A 25,285-nucleotide genomic window follows, 5' to 3' on the forward strand; every position below is an offset into this window, starting at 1 on the left:
TTGCTGGGTACTGGGGACACTAATGACATGGATGGGAGGGGTGGTGGCCCCAGTGCTCCACGGCCCTCCGATCCCAGCAGTCACAATAACAAAGCGAAGCAGAGTTGATCCAAAAGCTTTCTGGGAATTCATGCAGAGTAAGTCAAAAGATATTGATGCTAACAGGCACTAAGAAAAAGAAAGAAATGAAGACATGAATTATGTTTTTCCAGGTTTCCTCTCAAATAAGTTAGAACATCTCCCCCCTCAAATCTCCACCACCCTGTAAAAGTTTCCTGAATGTGACTGGGAGAAGCTGCTCTGGACAGTGGTGGTTGTTTCCGTGTGTTGTGTCTAAACTTGTCTCTTGTGCTTGGTAAGCAACAAGAGGCGTTTGGTTTCAGCTTTGAAGCTTAGTGTTGTTTGGGAGTTTTTTCAGCAACAATACAAGGCTTTAGGGAAAATATTTTCTTTGGAATAGGAGCTAATGCATGGGGATTTTGGTGCAGCAAGTTCAATGTAAAGATGAATTTCACTTAGGTTCACATAAGGAGATTTAAGTGTAGTGATGTAAGAGTCATTGGAAAGGTGTCTGCAGACAACTTGCCCTGCCAACTCATAAATTATATGTTGGTTTTTGTTCCAAAAGGGCTACTAGTGGGGCCTAATGTTACATGCAGTACACGCTGCTATTTCCAGCATGTACTTATGATGAAACAGTTTTTTGTTGAGAAGAGCACGATCCTTTCCTCCTTGGGGATAGACCGTCATTTTAAATTCTCTTGGTGGTGACTCTTCCATTGCAAGCGAATTGGCAAAGCGTAAAAAAGGTTGTTTAGTTGGTTTGCTTTTTGTTTTTCCTTAATGCGAGAGCAATTTAAAAATGGCGTGTGTCTGGGCCTTTGACTATTTTAGGACTTCTCATGCATTATAATGCTTTTGGCAAACTTTTGCCAAGTTTCTCACCCTGATGCTGCAACTTCTGAGCATCCTGGTATAGAATGATCCCGAAATGGCTCTCGCCTCGTCCTTGCGCAGCCGGGGCCGGGTGTGCTGGAGGCAGGAGAGCCTTGCACACCGGAGGGTGCTTGACCCCTGCTGCAAGCACTGTCAGGCTCTTCTGCTTTTCCCACCCTTGCATGCGAGGGGCAGCTCGGAGGGTTTGGTATCTGTCTGCTCTTTAACATCAGCAGGAAAATTAAGCCTTGGTTGCCGTCTGCTCGTGCCACGTCACGGGGCGTTACAAAGAGCAAAGCTTTCAGCATCGCACCTTTGCTCCTTGGCAGCGTTTTATGTATTTTGGGGTGTTTTAGGAGAGGCTTTGAGAGTGAGGGTGGTGCAGGCGAGACGCTGAAAACCAAGCACGGGGCGGAGGGTGGGGGTGAGCGGAGAAAAACCCTCTGTGGTTTTGAACCGCTCCAGACAGCGGCGGGGCTGTGCGCGCAGGGAAAACCGAAACCTTAAAGAAGAAAAAAAAAAAAAAAAAGCTTTAAAAAGGACTCGCGAGGCCGGGAAGCGATGGAAACCCAACCACCGCTGCCCTTAACGCACCCTCCGAGCCGCCCACCCCTGCCTCCGCCCGCTCCCCCTGCGCCCGAGGCACCGGCCGGGCCCGCCGGGCCGGACGAGAGCGCAGCGCCCGCTCCGCAGCGCGGGGCCCGCCGCCGGCCGGGCCGGACTTTGCTGCCCCCTGCCGGCCGCGCCGCGCCGCCACCCCGGGAGCCGGCTCCCGAGCGGGGCCGCCGCGGAGCTGCGGGGTCTGCCGTTCCCCCGGGGGGGGGAGATCCGGGTCCGGGATGCGGAGGGGAGAGGGGCAGGTGCGCTAAACAAGGCGGATCGTGGAGCGTCCGCCGCCGGTTTTGCGCCGCCGGGAGGAAATCGGGGAATTTGGAATTAGTTTTGCGCCAGCGGGGTGGAAACGAAATCCTCCCCAACTCGTCCTGCCTCTGCCACGCTTCTGTAGGCGCTGGTCTGCGCCGCGATGAATCATTTCGGGTGCGAGTTGCAGAGCTGTCGATAAGCCCACGGGGCCTAACCCTTGGGTGGTGTAAGGCGGCGCATCGCCTCGCTGGCAGCTCCAGCTTGCCCGGCCCCACACAAAAGGTACACGAAACAGCAATGTAACAAATGTAGAAAACCGAGTTTGCTTCAGAGTTCCTTCCTCATGGGCTCCTCGATTAATATCAGCTCCTGCCACTACGCCAGCAACACCGGCAGCGACTGCCCAACGCAACCAGCTCTCTGCTTCTGGCAAAGGCAGACCTAGAGCTCCTCCGTCAATGAAAGAAGCCCTCCATCGTTTCACCCTGCAGAGAGGTGTAAGGCCCCTCATCCTTCCATTCAGGACTCTCCTAACCTGGACAAAGACCACGGCATACTCCACCCCTGGCTTTAGAATTACTCCTGAATACCTGGGAAGCTCCTCGACATGAGGATGCTGAGTCCCATCGGCAGGGATGCGCTGGGTCCCAGCCCCGGCGTCCCATTCCCCAGACGCCTTCGGCACGTAACCGAGCAGCCTCGTGCAGCGATGCCGTGCCAGCTCCTGCTGGCTTCTTCCCCGCTGCCAGCAGGCAGGTGAATCACGCCAGGCCAAGGGGAACGTCAGGGTGTTTGCAGGCGGGCAGCGGTGCGCGCTCTGCTCAGGACGCTCTGCTCCAAGCCCGGCTTTGCCTCCCGGCTGTTGTGGTGCTGCCCGGTACACCGGGGCAGGAACGGCCTTTTTGTTCTGCCTTTGCACAGTGCCTAGCAACACGCAGGCCCTGGGCTGCGAGCGGCGCTTCCAGGGACTTCTGCAACACAGATAATAACGTTTATTAAAACAGACTTGGGAAATGAAGGCTGAGGTAACCCAAGAACACGTTTGACAATCAGGGTGAAACGTGAAAGGTAGAGCGCTTCTCTGTTGCTAACTTGCTTTCCCTGGGGTCTGTTGTATGTATATATTTTAAGCGGTTTATACACTAGTATAGGATTTCCCTAATGCATGTATTCTAGAAAATAAAAATTACACAGGTTCCCAGAGCAAAACTAACAGTACTTGCCTGTATTTCTCAATTTCTTTTCTTTTTCTTTTTTTTTTTTTTTAAACTCACAAAAAAAGAAGAACCTTCTGAGACCTGAGAAAAGAAGTGGGGGAAAGGATGGTGCAAGTCAGCTGTGACAGCTGGAACACTTACATGATGAGTATCTAAAATAATTCATAATTTCTATCTCATCTCGTAAATCTTTGGGATCTATTTTTTGCTATTTTCTTTGCTGGCAGCAGCAGTCTTCAAATTGCCATGTTTTCAGAGATAGCCATCACTTGGCAGCGTGTCACCGTGACCTTCTTTCTCCTCCTTCCCTCATCCCTCCACGGAGCTTGCTAAATCTCTTTTAAAAAATTCTGTCAAAGTTACCAATTCTGTCCAATGTTCCACTCTCTACTGCTCTCTTGTTTGGAGAGGACAGAAAAACAAGTCCTGGCATAGAAAATGTCAGCTTACCACTTCAGCATCTTTCTACTTGTATTTTTGCATCCACATGGCAATGGCGTTAAGATGGAGCATTTAGGCATGTAATAATCTTTCAGCTCAGATCAGGACAAGGCAAATCCTAAGAACAGGGAAGATTTCTTATTTAAATAGTGTGGTTGTTGAGATCCTGAGTTTATATACGTACAGGTTTTTATACCTGTACATTTAGGGTCAATGAAGGTAAGCAGCAGCATCACAGAGGACAGCTTTCCAGGCAGGGATGAAACAGTGACTATCATCTGTGCCTTGGAAATACAACACAAAGAAACGTTCAACAGAAGAATAAAGGAGATGCAGATAACTATTTTCAACATATGTGTAGCAGATTTGAACCCAGAACTTGGGGCTTAATAACAGAGCAGGTTAAATGTTGCCTGGTATTAGAGTTTCATTTGGTTTTGTTTCTCTTTTGGCACAAATCTAATGTGCAAGAGGTTAGAGGTATAAATACTGAAAAAAATAGGAGCAAATATTTCCAATGTCCCACTGAGGCTGCACTTGCAATGAATTGATGTCACTTTTTTTTTTTGGTTGCTTTCCAAGGCAGTACGGTGACATCATTCTCTCTTGCTGCCATACTGTGCTAGGGTGACTTGGTTTTCTAGGACAGTAGTGGCTTTTCATGATTGCATCACTGTAATTCAAACTAGAATATACTCCTTATTTTGCTGTGCATTTGTATTGCTTCTCTTCCGTACAACTTTTGTTTCTGCATATGTATTCCTTACCAGAGGGACAGACTCACGCATAGGCATGTTTCTGGTCAGGTTCTGTACAGAGCAGCGCAAGTTCTGAGATAAGATACATGACTGATCCAAGTAATTCCAAGGAACCGTGTAAAACAATGAATGGAAAAATTTGAGGTTTTCATGACAATGCTGTTACAGAAACCATTTTTAGGTGGTAAATGTCATCCACCTCTGCACCAAAATACAATCCAGGTAGCTCACGGAGAGCCTTTCAACCACAAAAAAATGTTAATATGCTTTAAATGTGTCTTGAGACTTTGTCATTTATGGTCTTCATAATTGATACATTCATGAAAGTGACTCCTCCCTAATTTGCCAATAATGTAGTATCGCTGCTTTACAATGTATTTTACTATTCACTGTTGTTAGGAGGGGAAAAAAACCACAGAACACTAAATACTTTTTGACAGCGTATTTTTCATATTAAATCCCTTTTGTTTGCTTACCCGCCCCCCACCCTCCCCAATCTGCAAAATTTGTAGTGCACGAGAAGCACTGCATGTCTACACAGGCTCTATCAGGCAAACCTGAGCTTCCCCTGTGTTCCAAGTTGACCAGCTGTGAACTAGAAGACTTTTGACAGCTCATTAGTCTAGGGCTGCACTGCACTACTGAAGTTGTATGACTTCTCGTTCAGCTGGCTTGCCTTGCAAACTTGGAATGCAAGCAAAACAAGCTCAGATATGTCTGTTCAGCCCGACGCACGTAGACCCACAGCCACTGAGAATGGGAATTATATGGCATTTAGACTATAAAAGTCCAAAGTCACAATCCTGGAAATCCCCCTCAGCTGGCACCTAGTTTGAGGAGGAGGCTCTATTCTGTATAACATCGTTATTTTACTTCAACCACGTATGCTTATGACTCGGTCTGAGTGAGATCCAAAATGTGTTCCTTTACCCAAACCCCTGGAAGGCTTGATGTAACAGGTGTTTTAGAACATGGCTACCAGGTAGTGATAGGACCTACTGCTGCCCCTTGTTCCTTCCTCCCGGCCTTACAAAAGCTTAGAACATAATTCAATTCTCTCCTCTTGTTGCGGAGGTTGAAACCTGTACTTCCTACCTCCCAACAGACAGCTCAAACTGTGGGATGATCCAGGTGGATAGACCCTCCCTATTAATAATAAAAGTATCTGAGATTCTTTAACATCATGATTGTCGCTCTACTGCTTTGGTTTGTCATCATGAGAAAGGACGGGTTCTACCATCTGTTTCAGGAACTATGATGTATTTCATAATAGCCAACTGACAGATAAAATCCAGAAGCAGATTATAAATGGTATCAGGATTAGATTCCCGGTTCTATAAGAACAAAGCTTTTAAGTTGCAGTTTTAAACGTGTTATTTCAAAATGTGACTTTTGATGTGCTTGCACAGAACACAGCATAGCACAGATCACTGCAGTTCTTTGCATCACCTTAAGGAAAAAAATGAAGCTAGTACAGTATGATTTTTGTTGTTTTACACCCCTTGACAAGCATTAATTCTACAGAAGTAATTTGTTTTATATGAAACTAGCAAATTCTAGTCTAGTCACAGGTAAGTTCTAAAATGGCAGCTACTTTGAAAAATTAAGACCCTACTTAGTTCAGTTTTAAATCCCATCTGGACTAGTCTATGGAAGCTGGGACTCATGCAAAGATGCACTACCCTCAGTCCAATGTCAAGTAAGAAAAGGAGCCATTACTGTTAGGCTCAATGCCTACTAAAAATAGGAAACTCCCTGTAAACACCTTTTATTGACAATGTTTTGCAAACGCTTTAATTCACAAGTACTGTACAGAAGCTTCATCCTTTGTAAAACAAAATATATTTGTCACAAATTACAAAGTTTATGGATTAACGCAAAGTGCTTGTCTGCACAGATCTGTAACTTTTTTTTTTCTCCCCTGAAGCATAAGCAAACCAAGTATTTTTGTATAAAAATTCACAGAAGCAGTAGAAAACTATTTTTCGGCTCTGTCTCTCTTACTGTTTGTTTCAACACAAGTGAAGACGCTTGGACACTCTTCAATAGTATAGTCAGTCTTCATATTACATCTACTGTTTGGTCTCTGTTTCCATCTGAGTTTCTTGAGATTCTTCAGCTTCTGAAAGTTTTTCATCATCTAAAATTCAATATTAGTTAGTCAAACATGCTTGGTTATATTTACAGACTATAGTGCAGAGCTGTGTCCCACTTAAAATATTTTATGTTGATTGCCTTAAATGTGTAGTTGAGTATCTCATTATATAAAATGCTATGTTCAAACGAAAAAAATCCTTCCAAGTCTTTAAAGCTGTTATCTCTAACAGCTATTACAGGAAACATGGAGTAAACCCTATAGTATCAATTCAAGCAAACAATACTGTATTGCTTCAAATTACATGCCTTCTCTTTGCCTATTAATGGTTTATCTCAAACTGAAGCTGTGCCTTCCACTAAAATGTTACTTCCTTCACAAGATACTAGAAGCTGAAAGGTAATATATACATTCATGCGAAAATGTATTTTAGAGACTAATACTTAAGGAAGTGTTAGTAACACATAACAACAATAACCTTCTGGTAAAGTGCACTTAGGATTAACAGTTCATTCTGCTTAAGAAGATCTAGACGGCCTTAGAGAATGAAAGTCTGCTCTTACAGCCATCTCTGTATGTTAATCAGGTCACGTCAAAGGCTATACCAATTATTCTGTCTTGGCAAAAATCCAGCAAATAATATTTAAAACAATATTATCCATATTAGAGCATGAAAAGTAAGCGCTGATTTGAAAATACTAAGTATTTGTATGACAAAAGAGTTTGACTAAATTCCTGAATTTAGCTCTTGCGTATGACAGTTTTGGTCCCTGCTCTATTACAGACTCACTGTCTGAGTAGGTAAGTCATTTAGCTTTCCTGTATTCCAATTTCTTTTCAGTAAGGCCTCAAACAATACCATGATGGCAGTGACATGTTCAAAACTACCGAAACAGAAATTATACAAATAAGTTTGGAAACCATGCACAAGAATACTCTTCTGTAAGAAATATTTTCTCTGTTTAAAAAAAAACAACCTCAAATTGCTATTCTCCATCCCCACATTTTAAAGAAGTCTGCTGCCTACAGATTAATCTGAAGCTAATCAGGAAATGACATAGTGGCTAGCTAGTAGAAGAAAAAAATTTCTGAGCAGTCTTGGGCTCTGGACTACTACTGGGAAAAAAATGCTGCCGATGCAAGAGGTCACCAACCTCAATAGCACATAGCTTAGCACACTGCTGGAAGTTGTGATTCCTTTTGATCCACTGAAACCCAGCCCAGTTATATATATTACCTAAGAACACTACTTACTTTCCAGGGTTTGCTGAAGTTCATGGATGGTGCTCAGGAGAACATGAAACTGCTTTCTTCTCAGCTCCAGCTGGAACAATAAAATATATATTTTAGGAAACAGAGAGCACATACAGAGCAGATGCTCCATTAATTATGTTCCTAATAAATTATTATATAACAATCTCTGTGAAAAACCTACCTTATCTTCGACATTTTCTTTAATGTGAGAAAGATGTTGCAGTTCTTTTCCCAAAGCTTCTAGCTGCCTGAAAATAAAGTGTCATAGTATTTTTTAAAAAGTTCTGTAAAATTCTTGCAAAATAGATTTGAACTAAGTAGAGGAAAAAGAACCATTAAATAAATAGCATAGGTAAACAAAGCATAACAAATGAAATGGCATAGAGGTAAGGCCACTTCACATAAATGTTAAACTATTATGTCATAAACTTGTAATTTAAGGACTTTTACAGAAAACAAGGCCTCCAAGCTAGAATACAGTTGTACATTGGGCATTTGGACTGTAACAATTCAGCCCTGTCTGAAACACGTTATTAACTAGGCCATACAATGAAAGTTAAAGAAGTGGATTACATTAAACACCCATGGCATCTTCACAGGCTTTGCTACTTCACAGATTTTTTTATGTTGACATGAATAGATTAAATAAAAACATAGCATCAACAGAAGAACATATTTGATAAACCTACATACCCAACATACAAACACAACAATTCTTAGACACAACAGTTGACCAAACACAGTCAAGTACCTTATCTCCAACAATGGCCTGACCAGACAGAGTACTAGATAACATGTAGACTTTACAACAGGCATACATAGAATAATCCACATTTTTGATGAAACTACAAGATACAGCTTATGCCTTGGCACACAGAATTTAACACTGTGATCCATACAAATACTCATTTCCTTCTCAAATACCAGTTTTTATTTTAATTGATTGCCTCTGGCATTAAGAGATAAAGGAAACATGCAACACCTACAATCTTCATTATTATTCATATCCTTTTGAAACACATCATCTTTCAACACCTCTTCAGGATCATTCTGCAAGCATTTGATTGTTTTCTGTTCTCACTTGGACCCACCATGGACCACCACAATCTTTTTTGAGGTAGGGCAAAGAATAACAGGTACCATAATGTACACTAGCTTTCAAATGAGGATGGAGCATCAACTCTTACACTCAAACCTCTGCTTTGGCCCTTCTACTTTTCTTCTAATGTCTACTATAATTTATGCTCCATGCAATGAGAACAATGTTCTCAATGTGTTTGTTTAAAGGTGAAGTGGATTGAGGCTGACCATCCCTGATTAAATAGCAGGTGGAGCCATACAGGGGTCAGCAAGGAAATAAACCTCTTTTTTTCTGAAGCACTGACAGCTGCTGCAACTAGTCTGGGCAGGGAACCACAAAATGGCCTCCAGTCCTAAGTATCTCATGATAGCTGGGAAAAAGGTCTGTTTTAGTGCTGCCTGAGGGTGTTGTCTTTTTTTGAGCCAGTATGCTTGGTACCTTGAGGGGAATGCCTGAAAGAGGGTTGGGTGTGACATTATCCCCTCCTTTAATGGAAACAGGCTAACAGCTTATAGGCTCATACAGTGATTTCGCTAGTATTTGGTTTCTAGTTTCTGGAAGACTTCCATTTGGCCAAATCTTGCTGTTTACGCTGTGCTGTCAGGTATAAGCAGACTGTGAGAAGACATGCAATTTTCTTCTGGTAACATCCAAAGCTACATCTGGAATTCTACTTCTTTTACTTTCCTCTCCAGAGAATCTTTGCCTAGCCTTCTCATTTTTTTTGTATCTCTTTTTCTAAGACTCAGTGTCATTTCTTGGTCTTCTTAACAGCTCTTCTGATACTACGTCTAATTACACTGTGGGCACTGCCATTTAGTAGTTCAGCTCCTGTCACTCCCTGAATTGGCTCCTGTGCATCACTTGTGACTAAGCCGATAACAGCTTCTCTTCTTTTGTGCTGTGTGACTAGTTTTTCCAAGAAACAGTCTCTTAAAAGCACAAGGAAAGTTTTTTTCTGAACTTTGTCCTATTGTACCACATAACCTGCAAAAGCTATAAATGTAACTCTCACAATAAACCATGACATTTCTCCTTGCAAGAAGTTTTCTCAAGAGTTTTTAGTGATTAAGAGTTCCATGGAAAGTGTGACATTGTTAGGGAGGCTTCCTCCGTTCTGATTTAAGAGTGGTCCTTCTTGGGTCATAGTACGATTTTCTGTATACTTTCCTCAAACTGGAGAGAAAGGAAGCCTTGTAATTAAAACACTGGATGAAAACTTCATCGAGTTCCTATATTTAAAGTCTATACACTTAGAAAGGTCAGTTAAAGCTAAAATACCTACAAACCAAGCTCCCTTTAAAAATGCTCCATTCTGTTACTGTGTCCTCTTTCCCCATCTGTAAAATGGGGGATCATACTCTGTTATAGTTCAAGTCTGTGTCTTTGACTACAGATATGAGGGATTAAGGACAAAAGGGCATACATTGTAGCCATTCTTCCAGTGGATAAACACACCGGTATTTCTAACTGTAACATACTCCTCTAAAGAGATGATAAAATTAGGTTTAAGAAAAGACAAAATGCCAAATTTACTAGCCGTAACTTACCACCATTTCTAGCTTTGCTCAAGAAACTTGCGCTTGGATGCGTTAAGCAAAACTAGAACAACCCCTCCAAACCTAAACAACCTGGCATCCTCTAAGAAAAAAAATATTATCATTTAGTTGTTTCCATTGTTAATCAGTTGACTTATCTGAAAAACTTCACTCTTGGTAATTCTTTATTATGAAGCCTGACTTGATAAACAGCACATGCTGACTAATGAAGTAAGAAGTAGTCAAGCCTCATGAGAACTGCCTGTAATAATCAAAGTTGTGGTAATAAAACCAAGGCACAGAAAAACAACATGCAAGAAAGAAACGTGTGAAACATTCTCAGTGGTTTATAGCTAGAAAATTCCTACCCCTAGGGTAATAATGTAACAAAAAAATCTTCTGTTTGCTGTAAAATGCCATGGAACTTGAAAAGACAGCCTCCCTCTGCAATTTCTCTGAAAGTGGGCAACAGGATAAGTGCAAACTGAGCTTAAATAAAAACAGTAACCCCGTGCTACCCCTTTAATCAGGTTAAGAAGAACAAACTCAAAGATGCAATGAGTCCAGGAATGCTTCTGTAACTTGATAAAGTTAAAAAGATTATGTCCCCACAACTGCGCAAAATGACCCAAAAGCACAGATAGTGATCCGAATCCAACAATGGCACAAGCAATACTGGAAGTTACATGCAAGACAAGTTGGACAACAGGTAGGTATAACCTGCATGCCAGGGCAGGTTATATTGTGGTACACAACGTAGTAATTTATAACCGGGCATGCAGGAACAACTACTATAAGGAAAACATAAAGAAAACCTAAGAGCTTTCTCCTGCTTTCTCTCATGCCACCTTACTTGCTTGTGTATTATGTATTTTGCGCGACTACCGAATCCCTCGCTGGCGCGCGTTACAGCACTTCCCCGCTACCTCTCTTTTCTGAGCAACTCGTCCCTGGTAAGCTGACATTAGATGTGCATTTACATCTGAGTTCACTTATTCACCTTAACAATGGAAAAATTTCAAATAAAAACACTTGGCAATGCTTCTGAATCCATACAGATAGAGATTAATTAAAGCAAGCTGATAAGGGCAGAATTTTAAAACGAAACCCAAGTTTTTCTTGTGTCAAAAGAAATTACATAAGAGCAAGGAAAGGTCAAGCTGAAAGCAAGGAACTGTCAAATCTGGTGACTTCTAGCTTACTGGCTTATTATAATTTGATGTACTCTCATACTTACTTCAGTGTTTCATGTCTGTCTGGATGGTGCTGTATGACTTTGGCCAATGCATCATATTCTGAAAGAAATTTAAATAGTTAGTCTAAATAATTCTGAAAGTATAGATTCAAGAACCAAAAATCAGGTACCGTAGAATGTTACAGATTCTCCTTCTTGAAAAACCATTTTAACGTTTTTCAAATTTGTACACAACACCTTACATATATAAAAAAGTACCTGCAGATATACATATATAAAAAGATGTATAATTTATGCCATCCTATAACATTTCAAAGTAGATGATTACATCAGAAGAGATTTTAAATAAACTACAGATATGATTGTAGGCCATTATCTACTCACTCAAACTTACCCAGCGCTAGTGATTCGTAAAGGATAAGGCCAGAAAACACAACCTTTAGTTAGCACTTGGTCTTTTGTATATGATACATAAGCATTGGTTTTAGATACAATGTAATTTATATGTACAGAAAACAGTGTTGATAAGATGTTACACATAAACATTTCAGATTTTTAGAAAAAAAGTATAAAATGCTGCATGAAAAACAACAGGATTATTTTCTTTAAACTGTATTACACATTAACAACATCATCATGGTTTTACAGGCATCTAACAGCCACTTCCTGATAGTAAAATTGTACATACGCCAACTACCTCATTCACATGGAAAAATCTGTGCTGCAGGCTGGACAGAACGTATCAAAAAGCAAACACTTCAGGCCTATGTTTGTGAAGATGTAAGAACTGTACATTCCTACTGGTTAAGGTTCTTTTAATTTCCAGTTGAGTCTACAATTATCCACAAAATTGATCAAATGGTTGTATTTAAAACCTTTCATCTGTTATACTTTTAATCACTTTCTTTTTGCATTTCATTTATCAAGAAAAACAAATTCTTGCTTCTTATCATTGCTAATCTTTTGATAAGACAGTACCACAGGGAAATGCTTCAAGCTTCAATTTAAATTATCAGCATATACTTTTAAGACTAGGGGAAAAAGTACACCTCCCATAACAGGTATTCAGTAAGGACACATACAGAGTTGCTGGGTGTGTAATTGGCATCACTGTCTCTGTGTATGCCAAGACATTACTTTCCCTTAGGAGCTGAAGGAATACACTTGCATGATCCTCAGTGCTGGGTATAAGTATCTTCAACTCTTGTCTCGCTGTTAACAATGTGCTTTAGCTCTTCTCAAGTCACCTGAATTGTGATAGGATGCTTCTGGGGTTTTTCTTTGGCCTGAAAACATTTCTCTGAACTTTTTAGGTTTTCCTGATGTTCTACGTCATTGAGATCTACTGGTTCAATCTTGCCTGCCTCATCCACCAAAAACTTTCAGTAGTGGGTGTGGAACCCACCAGACTAACTGTAGTATTCACCACGCCAGTATATTCCCTTGCACTTTCAAAAATTTGGGATCTATTTTCTGATACAATGTATTTTAAAAAATAACAAAATAATGAAACGGACCAGTGTAAATACAGATATTGCTCCTTACCCTGGCGATTTTTTCGAATCCTTTTTGCTTGGAGGATTTGTTTTTTGCATTCAGAAATCTTCTCATGTGCTGCAGCTATACTGTTTTCTTGAATTAAAAAAAAAAAAAAAGATATACAGAGTTATATTAAAATCAAATAATACATGTAAACAAGCCATTCTGCTAAATTATAAAAAGATAAAGAGCCATTTATGACATGGTGGCCTGCTAGCTCCATCAGCTTCAAAACTACATACACTTCAATAGGTTAGAAAAGCTTTTCTTTGTATTTTATATACTGATAAGATGCTTACAGCACGTGTTTTGAGTGCTATCAATTAAGAAAAAAGAAAAAAACAAACCACTCATCATAGGTATATATTATGTTCACCAGAACTGGCTCAAGCTTGTTCATAAAAGAGAAATTGTCAAACAGAAACCAGTAATATTTTCTCAGTTACCTATATCCTTATAGATTTTTTCATAATTTTCCATTTCTCTCAGGTTCATATCATACACCAGAAGAGTTTTTCCCATTGAAAATTCACACTGTGATAAAGTACTCAGCATTCGTTGGTACTGGCTGTAACTGAAAACAGACAAGATATTTATCCCTAAGCAGCATAAAAATACCCCCTACCTTTACAAAACAAGAAAACAAAGCCTCATGTAGCATAAGGAACAGTTAAATAAAATATTTCCAAGATTCAATATATAATTTTTTGAAACTCTTGTTAGAAACATTGCACCCATTAATTCCACCATCATGTCCTTACAGGTGTAGAGTGTGTTTTAAAGCAATGGGCAGATTGACCCAGGGCTTATAAACTTTCCAGCTAGGGCTGACTCGGGGACCACTGAGATTAGTATTTTAATACAGCAGTGCTTCTCTGTACACACAATCGTTATATTGTGTCCTCCAGGATTTTATATCTGGTACTAGTACGGACCCCAAAGCAGAACACCACGTTGTCACTCATCTCCTACTACTTTAGCCTGTTTTTTTTAAAAAAAACAACAAGAGAACCGCAGCAGCAGAAATGCCAGCAGTACTACCCTTCCCTAACAGAACAAATGCAGAACTGCCAACTGAAATATTCGAGTCATGATCCTGTTACAATAGCGGGACTCCCGGAAGGATCACGCAGCAGCACGACAATCATCCTGAGGGCATTCGAGCGGCGCGGGCAGATTTCATGATGGAGCCTGCAGCCTTCAGTAATTTCTGAACCGTCTCTAGTCCTCATCACCTACCACAGTGCTTGGCGTTTGTACTGGAAACACCACAGAGCCATACTGAAAAGCAGATGTATACATTTTAACAGGGATCTTTTCAAAACGGATCAAGCCCAGTTTTCCACTGAAATGCAAGCTAATCAGTTCCAAGACTAAAAAAAAAAAAAAAAAAAAAAAAGAAAAGCCCAGAAAACAAGTACCCTTCCTCCTGAGATCCGGAATTACACCACTTAATGAAACTCTTCACCAACAAATTGATCCGCCTGTCGTCACCAGCACCATCGCCATCGATCAGAAGTCGCTTGCGGATAACTTCATCTGAGGAAAAACTCCCGTTTAAGGGCAGCCGCGTCCCAGGGCCGAGCGCGGGTTTCAGCCCGGGCCTTCAGGGAACGATTCCCGGGGCTAAACCGGGAGGATCCGTTCAACGGCAGGCGTCCCGGGGCCCCGGGCCGGAGCGCGGGGCTGAGGGACCCTGGGGCCCGGGCGGAGAGGCCTGGGGGCGGGGGGCGCCCAAGGCCCGGGCGTGCCCCGGCACGAAGGGCCCGGGAGCGGGGCTGTGGGGTCGGGGCCAGGATGCAGGCCCGTCTGCGGGGTGAGAGGCCGGGGGTCGGGCTCGGGGGGGCCGCGGGGAGACGGCCGAGGCCGGGGCGCCGGGAGGGACTCCGCCGAGGGCGGCCGGGGCCGTGCGGCGGCGGGCGGGAGGGGAGGCGAGGCGGGCCCGGCGCTGAGGGGAGCCGGGCCGAGCGGGGGTCGGGGCGCGGGGCGGCGGGCGCGGGGCGGGAGGGAGGAAGGAAGGAAGGAGGGAGGGAGGGAGGTCTCACCGTCGGTCACGGCCCCCATGGCGGCGAGTGCCGGAGCCGGCGGGGCGGCGGCAGCAGCGAGTGAGGTCAGCTTCCCACAATGCAGCCGGCGAGAGCGGCGGCCATGGAGGGGGAGGCGGCGGCGGCGGCGGCTGGGGCCTGAGCCGGCTGGCGGCGGACGCGCGGCCCGGCGACGGCGGCTGCTGCTGCGGCGGGGAGGGCCGGCGGGCGAGGCCTGCGCCCCGCGTGGAACCGGCCCCCTGGCGAGGGGCGGCCCCGCCAGGTGAGGGGCCGACGGGGGAGGGAAGCGGCGGTCCCCGCGCCCGCAGCCAGGCTCCACCTCCCCGCCCCCGCCACCGCGCCCCCGGCCCCGCCGCCCCCCGCCCGGGCCGCCCCGCCATGCCCCCGGCACATGCTCCCTCGCCCTCGACGCGCCGCGGCGGGGAGGCCGCCGGGCCGGGGTGCGCCTCGGCCGCCCTCCTGCCTCAGCGCGTCCTCCCCCGGGGCCGCCGGCGCCCTTGGCGGCCCCGTCCTCCCCTCGCGGGCCCCGCGGGGGATGGCGGCCGCGGCCCAGGGGAGCCGGGGCGGACGGTCCCGCCGCGGTGCCTGGCGCCGAGGCGGCGACGGCGGCGCGAGGGTGGCGGGACCCGCCGCGGTGGCCGGAGGGAGGCGGCCGCTCCCTGGGCGAGGGTGCGGAGGACGTGCCCCTGGTGCCAGGCGTGAGGGAGTCGGGCCGGCCTGCCCTGGGCCACGCTTGGGCTCAGCTCCACTCGGTGCTGGGAGGACGAGCGGCAGGGCCCGGGGTGTGCAAAAAAAAAAATCATTCTGATGCGGTTCCTGGCGAGTTCGGCTATCGCCAGCGGGAGGGAGCAAGAGTTGTTTCTTCCTACCCTGAAAAACTAAGCTGGCGCTGGAAAAAAAGGCTAGAGGTGTCTGGAGAAAAGAGATATTAAGGTGTTACCGACGCCAAGCGTTGAGTTTTAGACTTTTGGTCCACAGACTTTGACGCTTGGGCAGTGCTAAAGCTGGCAGCATTATTGTTGTGTATATATATATATCATGGTACACGAGACGTATGTCCAGATCCTGACACCGTCCTATTTCCTCTTCGTTTTGGTTTGGACGCTTAAGTAGCTTGTTCCGCTCAGCACTTTGTATTGACAATTTTAGGGTCCTGGGTAAAACCGGGGTAAGAAAAGAACAAAGTGAATGTGTGATATAATCTGTGCTTTCCTGGTTTCAGAGCTGTGAGTGATTGAGGTGCTTTTTTGTTCTGGGTAGTGGCATTTAACAGCTGTTTACAGATTTGTAGGTTGTTTCAAGCCAGTACTTTGTCTTCAACAGGCAACTGGTCAGATTCTTTGGAAGGTGCTATTGGGAAAGCATTACAGGGAGTGGTCATTAAAGCTCTGCCTGAACTTTTGGAAATAAAGAGTTTCTAACATAGAAAACCTGGATAAGTGATTTCTGTTCTTGAAATTTATATGTATTACTATGTGATTGGCGAGTGATATAATTTTACGTGAAAACCTAACTCTCTATTCAGTTGTACAAAGTTTGGGCCAAAGAACGGGCCATGAATTCATGAGCTACTAAGTGCTATTAAAAACGCTCACTCTTATGAACTCTTAATTTGTTGTCATTTAATGTAGTTGCTTTGACAAAAAACTTTGTTCTTCCTAAGGCTTTGGTCGCTATGATATAGCCCTAGTATTTTGTGAAAGGATGAGAAGGTGACCTAGCTGAACTTCCCTACACAAATTGTATACAGTGTGGTTTCTTGCCTTTCCCTCTTTACCCACTGATTACCTCTTGGAAGTCTTAAGCATCTTGAAGCATCCAGTCTTATCAAAACTTAAATTTTTCTCCCTTTCTCTGAGCCCTTTCCATTTTCTGAGTCCTTTCTGTTTCTACCACAGAGAGAACTTGATCTGAACTGAAGACTATTGTAGGTGAAACCCACAATTATTTATTTAGTCATGTCAGAATACTTTTGTGTTATTTTCTGTCATTTAATCCAATATAATATTTTCTCACTTTTTGTTCATCATTCCACTGTTGGTCAGATAGTCTTATTAAACTCTCCACAATGACAAGTAGATAGTCCTTGAGTAATTAGAATACAGTAGTCCATATGATTAGTTAATAATATTTAATGACTTTTGTGCTGTTCTTCATACGTGTTACTAATTACAAGATTCTCACAAATTCTCTGTTCTGGGTCCTAGGCTCGTAAGAACAATTTTGAGAACAAAGCCATTATTTTTCTTTTTAAGACAGGGCTTTCAGGCATCATCAATGTTCATTAATTTTTCTGCTTTAGGATGAGAAGTAGAACTTGGTAAATACATCATCAAGAATCTCACTAAGGCTACGTATTGATGTAATAGCCTGTTCTCTTTCCTGCTCTGTGTTGCCATTTTAAACATCCACGAGATGTTTTTGCCCAGGAAGCCAGTTCCAGCTTGCTGGGTTTCTATATGCACTTGAGTATTCACTATGTCTTTGGAGTCTTCTTTCGATTTGCTCCATTTCCAAGTAGAGTTCCTCATCTTGTAAGCATGGAACAACCCTTGTTTCACATGTGTGGAGTGTGTGTTGCACTGGGCTGTATACAAGCATGTTTTTTCCATTAATTCAGTGTCACGTGTGATGTAGATCTCTGGAGCAGGGTTGACCTACTCTTATTTATTTGTCCTTCACCAGTTTGCATATTCTGTGCAGATTCTATCAGCTGCAGTCTTTTATATAATCCTTCCACTGACTGGCAGAAATACTGAGTAGCATTGAGCCCTCCTTAAGGCATCAGTATTGGAGATTCATGCAATAGGAAAAAATGTCTTGCACAGGGTATAGCACCTTACTCCATGCCAGCTCTTTGGAATAAATACCTGTGTGTGCAAGGTTTCAACCAAGCTAAATGTGATGTAGTTTTCCCTCTTTCCTTGAGTTCCTTTATGTGTGCCATATGGTAAGACCCTGAAGCAGCTTATACATAATAATTTGTTGCACACCTGTCCTTGTCAAAAGTGTTAAATGATCCTCTGTAATGTTTCCAGGTGACTCTGGATACAAGAAGTATAAGCTAGGTAAGTTTAGTACTGCAAGATGTTACACGTGTGTGGAACTGTCTCAGATTTTTCATTAGTATCTTTTTTTTTCCTGAAAAAATGGCTTTTAAGTACACCAGGTTTTGGTATTTTTTTTTTTTTTATTGAGGAAATCTGTTAATGTTGAAGTTTCCTTTCCTGAAAAAAAATCTACGAGAGTCAAAGTTTAAAGTGTCTTTATACCTCCTCCCCTTTTCTTTAACTGTGTATATATATTTTTTTTCCAACTGCAGGAAAAGTTAAAGGGGAAGAAGCTTTTTATAGTATTCCAGGCTGTAATGAGCTATGATTTTTAGAGCTAAGAAAACAGCCTTAACTATTGATGAGGTGGATTTAAAATATTTTTCCTAAGCCTCCCTAATAATTTATGAGGTGGTTTTAGATTCCAGGTTTTCTTCGTGTTGAATAACTTCTAAATCAGACTGTTGCGTGGCACTAAATCTTACAGAGATCTAAGTATAGTAGGTCAGAAACTACAAGGTATTTTTATCCAGTCCAACCTATATTCTTGTCAGAAAGCCATACCAAATTTATTTAGCAAGACCTATTTTCTGTAAGCCTGTTTAGCATTACTTCTTACCGCTGTCCTTTATTTCGTTGTTGATTGTGTAGCATGATTTTGTGCAAGACTTATATCAAGCTAACCTATTGCTATCACTGTGTTTTCTCATTTTAAATTATGTTAGAGTGTTACGTTTTCTTTGCAGTCTTCTTTAGCCTCAGTGTTTACTGAAAACGAGCATCGGTGTTTCAAGAGCTTGTCATCTCGTTCTGTAAAAATTCTTAGACACTGGCACTATAGTTCTGCAGATACTAAAATATTCACTTTTGGCAGATAAACCCGAAATTTTTCAATCCAGTGATTGGGGTAAAAAAGTAGTAGGGTTTCTTTCTTTTTTTTTTTTTTTTTTTTTTTTTTTTTATTTTTATTTTTTTATTTTAGATGCTAAGCAATGTGGTTCTTAGCCTTGTAAAAAGCTTTCCTAACATGGACCCTTGTGTTTCTGCAGAGCTAGCACATTTTCACAGAATTACAACATAACGAGAGAAGGGAGAGTGAAAATGCTTGTTGCGACTGTAGTGGCAATAATAATAATTTAAGAATGTAACATTTTATTATCCAAACAGTAATCAATTTTTCTGTCTACTGCCTGTGTTACCAAGATTGATTAAATGTACTGTTAATACCGTACTTCAAAAACCAGGCTTCTATCAGATAATAATGTAACCACAAGTTGTGTGTTACAGGATTGTTTTTATTTCTTATTTTTCAATTTGCAACTGAAAGAAGGATGTAAAATTCCAGAATTTTTGACAGAAGCAGTTTGAAAAATACAAGTCCTAGAAATACTGTGTTTGTTGTAAAGACATTCCATTCTTAGTACTATTTTTTCTCATGAAGGGAGACAGAAGCTTATCTTAGTAATTAAAAAAAAAATAGTGCTGCATGATCCGTTTAAATATATATATCTCTTTAAATAACTTTTTCCTAAGTAAGGGCTCTGTCTCTTGGTTAATCTAGGTTATATAGGTGGCATTCTGATATTGCCCTTTTTCAGATATCTTCACAGGAATTATGTAACAGCTTTCTACATTTCGGATCTGGATCCTACTGAATATTTATGAAGCTTGAAGATCAATTATTATACATTTTGAGGTGATCTGTCACTAATTTATTAAAGCGTGTCAAACTCAAGTGGAAGCTACATGATAGGTATTCTGTGTAGAAAACTGAGCTTGCAGGTGCAGGGATGCGCCCAGCAAATGAAAGCATGCCTTGCATGCATGTCAAAAGGTGCTTTAATTGAGGCAGTGGAATTACCAGAAGTTAGAAGTGGTACACTGGGTCATAGTACCTATTCCCAATGACTTGGTAGGTTCCCACTTGGCAAGAAAGTCAAGGTGTTTTAACAGGTATCTCATGAAACTCAGTCTCATGAAGCTGCTGCCAGATAGATTAAATGGTTAGATTTTTCTTTTAATCTAAAAATTGTTAGCACCATAGACTTCAGCTGCCTGTGCAATGCCTCGGAGATCCCACACGGTGTCTGCATTCTGTGATTTAAAGTGACTATCAGGTAATTTTACGGTGGCGTTTCGTGTTTTGTGTATTTTGTAAGGAAGCAGCCATTTATTCTTTTGGAATTATTTTTGGCAGGATTAGTCAGTTATCTAGTAGCGTCTTAGTTTGTTGGCAGGATGTTTTCAGTGTGACTTGCTTGATTTTATTTTTCTAATAAAGAAGAGCATATTTTTATTTTTCCTTCCCCAATCCTTCAATTCATGGGTTTGGTAGCATTTACATTGTGCTCTGAAGATCATCAGTGGTGTGCCAGAGTTTTCAGAGGAAGGGGTGGATGTTGAATGAAGTTTTTACACTGACTGAGAAGAAGAATTTGTCTTTGTTGGCATTGGGCCAAATGGTAAATGTTTGTATTTAACTGGCTTGAAACATTGGATGAACAACAAGAGGGTTGTGAATATCGTGTTTACTTGTATCATGTTTAAATAAATAACTGTTAGTGCTGCTGAGGAAATTTTGCACAAAGATTACAAGGGAAAACAGGCATTTCCTCCTTTGGAAAGCAGCTCTTGCCCGACTTCAGAGCGGCGTTTTCTGAATCACGTGGCCAGATGCTTTGACTCGGCTAAGAAAGCTGAATCAGAGCTATTGCGCAGCTTCTGAGTCAGCTTTTCAAAGTTTAATAAAAGTTGGTTGGGTTTGTTTTGTTTTATTTATTTTTTTTTTTAAAAGCAGTCCAAATCTGTAAAAGAAGACCTAGAAATTTTACAAGGCTTTGAGCTTGGCCGCATCATGGAGAGATGTTGGAAGAAACACTTCTGTCTCAGAAGATGAAGAAAGAGAGTATCAGGTCTATATCGATAAACATATGTTTCTTGTTTTAAATTGGGTTTATATTTTGCTTTGGATGATTTTATGGTTTATTTTCTTTTAATAAAGTAACTCTGTCAGTGGGTAGTGTTTAAGCACAGCTACAATTTACAGTTCCCATAAAACATGATACACCGAAGCATGTTCTCACCCCCTGACTTCTGAGTGAGGTACAAGCCTGAGCAGTGAAACAGAAATAATCAGAGGCATGGTCACACGATTTGGTGATGCCTGTTCAGTTTTAGGTTTTAGTATGTCATATGTTGAATGAAAACACTGAACTTTGTTTCTGACCATCATTATCCTGCCAATAGTGGCTAGAAGCAGGGTATAACCCCAAAGAGAAGTTGTGTCCTTCTTAGGAGGAAGGCACGCTCTCCTCAGTTTTTTGAGTAGGCCAAATGTAGCTTCTAAATTATTGCTTCAGTTGCCATCAAAGCAGATGGTTATAACAAATATTTCAAGAAATGTATGATGAGAAGATAACTGGTCTTTTCCAGCAGAGACTGTCAGATCCAGAAGTTACCAGATCCAGGCAGATCCAGGTTATGGCATTTCCTTACCTTTCTCAGGCTGGTTGTACCAAAAGGAAGGTGGTTCTGGCTGAGGCCTGTTGGGTCGTGTTTCCGTGAAGGTGGAGGGGGCCAAATGCTTCAGCATTTGCTGATGTTTCATTTAAAATGATACCAGCTGGAGCAGCTTGAAGGACATGATGAATCTGCACATTTTCTATGCAGTAGCCAAAGTAGGAATGTGCTTAAATCCTGCCTATATCCAGGGCTAAGCACCTTTCTCTAGGGAGCATTTTGGATTCACGCTCTCTTGAAATTAGGATCATAAGCCCTTTCTTTCAAAAAGGGAGCAAAGGTCAATCTTTGCTTTCAAAACCCAGGAGGTGGCAATGGTTCTGGTTCCCTTTTCGTCATTAGCAGAGCTGTTATCCGCTAGACTGCTCACCACATGTGTGGGAGACTTCAACCCAGCTATCCTCCTTCCTGAGGGGATTAATGCCCATAATTCTTTCCATCAGAGTGAATTTTGTAATCACCAGGCTGTTGACTAGTATGAGGTGGTGTTGCTGTCAGGAAGACAGACTGAACACGATGGTATAGCCCAACACAGAGATATTAGATGACTGAGGACTAAGACGTTGAAGGAAATAATCCATAAAAGCAAGCTAGTAGTTTCAGAAGTGCAAGAGAAGAACATGCAAGATAGTTTTTGCATTGCAGATCAGATTCTGTTCAAAGATGTATGAATGCCTTCCTAGCGATTTCCAAATTTTATTTGCAAGCTGGGAGAGAATTTGGACTTGAAAGTATAGGCAAACGGAAAAAAACAAATTGTGGAATAAAATAATCTGCTTCATAAACTGTTTTGGTGAGTTGCAAAAGCTAAATAGAAAAATTAATATCAAACATTGGGAAAAAGAGAAATTGGACACAAAATACGTTATCTATAAAGTGTGTGTGTATATGTATGTATTTATATATATACGTAAATCTTCAGTTGAGATATGAAAGTGGCTATATGTGTGCACAAAACATTAAGCCCAAAATGTTATTTCCCTTAATAGTATTTACAAAACTCCCAAGGTAACTTTTCTTATAATAATGTTTTAGCAGAGTCTTGGTATAAACAAGCATTCAGGTTTGCTTGTTGTTTTTTCTTTTGCAAAATGTTAGTGCAGAATGTTTGAAAACCACAAGTTCTTTTTGGTTCTCTGCCTTTTGCCTTTATTTTTAATAAAAATTTAAATGTTGATTATACATGGAGAGAATTGAACTAATAAAAGAGGTAAGGCAGATAAATTGGATTTTATAACTTGAATAAAGATTGGCTTGTAAGAGATGAGAGTAAACCAAAGCCATGCTAATAATAACTAAAAGTATGCACCTGTGATTTTATGGTTCATTGTAAATATTTTCACTTCAGTTTCATTCCAGTGTCGCTTTGGCAGTTATGGGTTGGGTTGTTGGTTTTTTTTCATTTTTGAGATCTGCTTGTGGTTTTGGTATATATATATGTGTGTGTGTGTGTGTGTGTGTGTGTGTGTGTATATATATATGTAAAGTTAGGATGGTGTTGAACAATAACATATCCTGAAATAAAATTGTGCACATATATATTAAAATAAGACATATGGGAAATTAAAAAAAAAAAAGTCATGAATTTGAAATTTAATTTTAAAAGTACCTAAATTGTACTCGAGCTGCAGACACTTGGCCCGGATTGGAATAGGAGGATATTTACAGTCAGATTTTCTGGTAAAGCTTTTCTTTCCTGTTGTTACGTGAAAGACTTGCACAAACAGGAGCAACTGACAGTAACTGTAGTTTATGTCATCAAACAAATGGAAGGAAATAGCTGAAGAGCTGCTGTTTTCAAATGTTTATGTTAACGAAGTCTGTCCTTGTCCTGCAAGCTCTTGAAGGGGTTTTGAACTTTTACTAGTCCTCTCAAATGTTGGCGTAGACTTGTGATGTCATGATAATACAGGTAACGAATTTCCTAAAGACTGGATTATTCTTATCAAATCTTTATTTGTAATTGCCTCTTTATGGAGTCTGTTCCCCATCGTGTCTTTCTAGGACTGGCCTACTAAATTTGGCACAGAGAGTTACAACTCTAAGACGGCCATTTTGCAACCTGCATTTTCTTCTCTTTCTGCTAGTATCAGTGAGTATAATTGCTATTCTGTATCTTTTTTCTGGTGGTGGTTCTCCTTGTTGCTCTTCAGTGGTGATGGATGCTGTGAGAATGTGTTGCTCCCTTGGAGAGGCCTCTTAAAGTTATTTGGCAAGTATAGCCATCTTTAAATAAGCAGTTGTTCCCTGTTACCTTCTGTGCAGGTGGTGGTGTTTAAGCAGCTGCAATACTGTCATTGCTTGGGGAAAAATAAGTAACGGGTAGCCCTAGCACAAGACAGCTTCTAGTAGGTATGGGTACGGTACAGGACTGTTTGTTGTGGTTGAGAAATGTATTACAGTAATTCACATCAAAATGTGAAATTTTTTTTTGACAAAGCTATAGAAATAGGAAAATACTACTTTAACTGTGTGTCACTGTAGTTAAAGAAGAATGATTTCTGCTAATCCAGTTGTCAGCAGGGCCCAGACTTTGCTAGGCTCCATTATCCTATTTGTTGAGAAAGGAGGAAAGAGTCATTGGAAATTCCATGATCTCTTTTGCCAAAAATCATCTGATGTCAAGTCAAAGATCTTCCCAGGCAAGTGTCTTTGTCAAGAGGAATGTTGAGACTGTGATATAGCTGTCTGTTATCGGAGAGCTTAAAGCTTAAGAGTGAAATTTTCTTTGGAAATACTTCAAAAATAGAAAATGTAACTGAGAGTTTATGCACATAAATATAATATTGGAGGATATATAAAGAAAAAACTCACTTTTATGTGGTCATATTTTGCAAAGATTTACTTTAATATTTTCAGATTAATTTTTGACTTTTAATTTTTCTTGCCATTTGGCAAGTATTTTTCTGTGTTTCTAGTGCTTCACCAGCTCTTCTTTGTGCACCATCTCTGATATCAACAGGAAAGTGCATAGTTTTGCTGCAGGGCAGTGGGACCAACTTCATTTTTATATTTGTGCTCACACCACAATAATGACATTTTATTATCTCAGGAACATGACTTGACTTTTTAAAGTGGTAGGAATATCATGTATACTCTTGCTTGGTTTATTTGTAAGTACAAAACACTACATATGGAAGGAGTGCCTACTATATTCCAGCTGAGCTTCCTAAACTTTGTTAGATAAAAAAATCCATACATTATTAAGGATCCTAAGTTTCTGAAAATCAGACTGCTCAGTCTCCTGTAGTTTTGAGATAAAGTTTTAATTAATTGCAGACAGGCAGGACAACAGGATCTGTATTGAATGAAATTAGGGAAGAGGAAGTATGGAGACGCCAGTGCAATTGCTTAAAGATCTGAAAGACATGGTGCATAAACAAGTGCCAAAAGAAGGCAATTCTTTAAGTAAGAGGGGACTGAGAGAGTGAGAAGACATATATTGAAGAGCATTGCAAAGCTGGGGGGCTTATGGCAGGTAGGGGAAGAAATAGATCAAATTGCAGCAAAGAAGATTTAGCATGGACAAACACAGTTTTCTAGTGGAAGTATTGAAAAGTTGGAATAATCACCTGCGGGGACAGTGGTGCTTCCATCCTCTGAGGTCTTTAAGAACAGGTTCGATTACCTGTATTGTTCCCACCAGATAGTTTAGTTATCATGCCCTGGGGCTGAGTGATGGACTGTCTTACCTTTGGAGGTTCCTTCCATCTCTCCTTTGGTTAACAGACCTCTACACATTGCACAGATTTT

At 41.5% G+C, this 25,285-nt stretch overlaps 2 protein-coding genes across 6 annotated transcripts in view; one reads left to right on the top strand and one right to left on the bottom strand.

The window, feature by feature from the left end:
• Nucleotides 1-5,968: 5,968 nt before the first annotated feature.
• Nucleotides 5,969-15,278, bottom strand: THOC7 (THO complex 7). Of its 2 annotated transcripts, XM_030043727.1 has the most exons (8): nt 14,964-15,260; nt 14,340-14,457; nt 13,365-13,492; nt 12,925-13,011; nt 11,422-11,479; nt 7,747-7,813; nt 7,566-7,635; nt 5,969-6,356 (listed from the first exon to the last, which is right to left on the bottom strand). In XM_030043727.1, the coding sequence occupies exons 1-8, from the start codon at nt 14,980-14,982 to the stop codon at nt 6,289-6,291; spliced, it is 615 nt and encodes a 204-aa protein (XP_029899587.1). In that variant the 5' UTR covers nt 14,983-15,260; the 3' UTR covers nt 5,969-6,288. The 2 variants fall into 2 exon arrangements, with proteins under 2 accessions (XP_029899587.1, XP_029899586.1); XM_030043726.2 differs by lacking the exon at nt 14,340-14,457 and having other exon boundaries at nt 14,964-15,278.
• The window catches only part of ATXN7 (ataxin 7), a 90,456-nt gene continuing 80,277 nt past the window's right edge, over nt 15,107-25,285 (top strand). For 3 of the 4 annotated variants that reach the window (XM_030043720.2, XM_041118772.1, XM_041118771.1), the window contains exon 1: nt 23,537-23,624. The gene's annotated coding sequence lies outside the window, so the exon portion shown is untranslated. Of the gene's footprint in view, nt 15,226-23,536; nt 23,625-25,285 lie in introns of those variants that run through there. The other variant, XM_030043719.2, reaches the window with a different exon arrangement.

The sequence above is a fragment of the Aquila chrysaetos genome, chromosome 20 (genome assembly GCF_900496995.4).
Source record: "Aquila chrysaetos chrysaetos chromosome 20, bAquChr1.4, whole genome shotgun sequence".
NCBI classification, from domain to species: Eukaryota; Metazoa; Chordata; class Aves; order Accipitriformes; family Accipitridae; genus Aquila; species Aquila chrysaetos.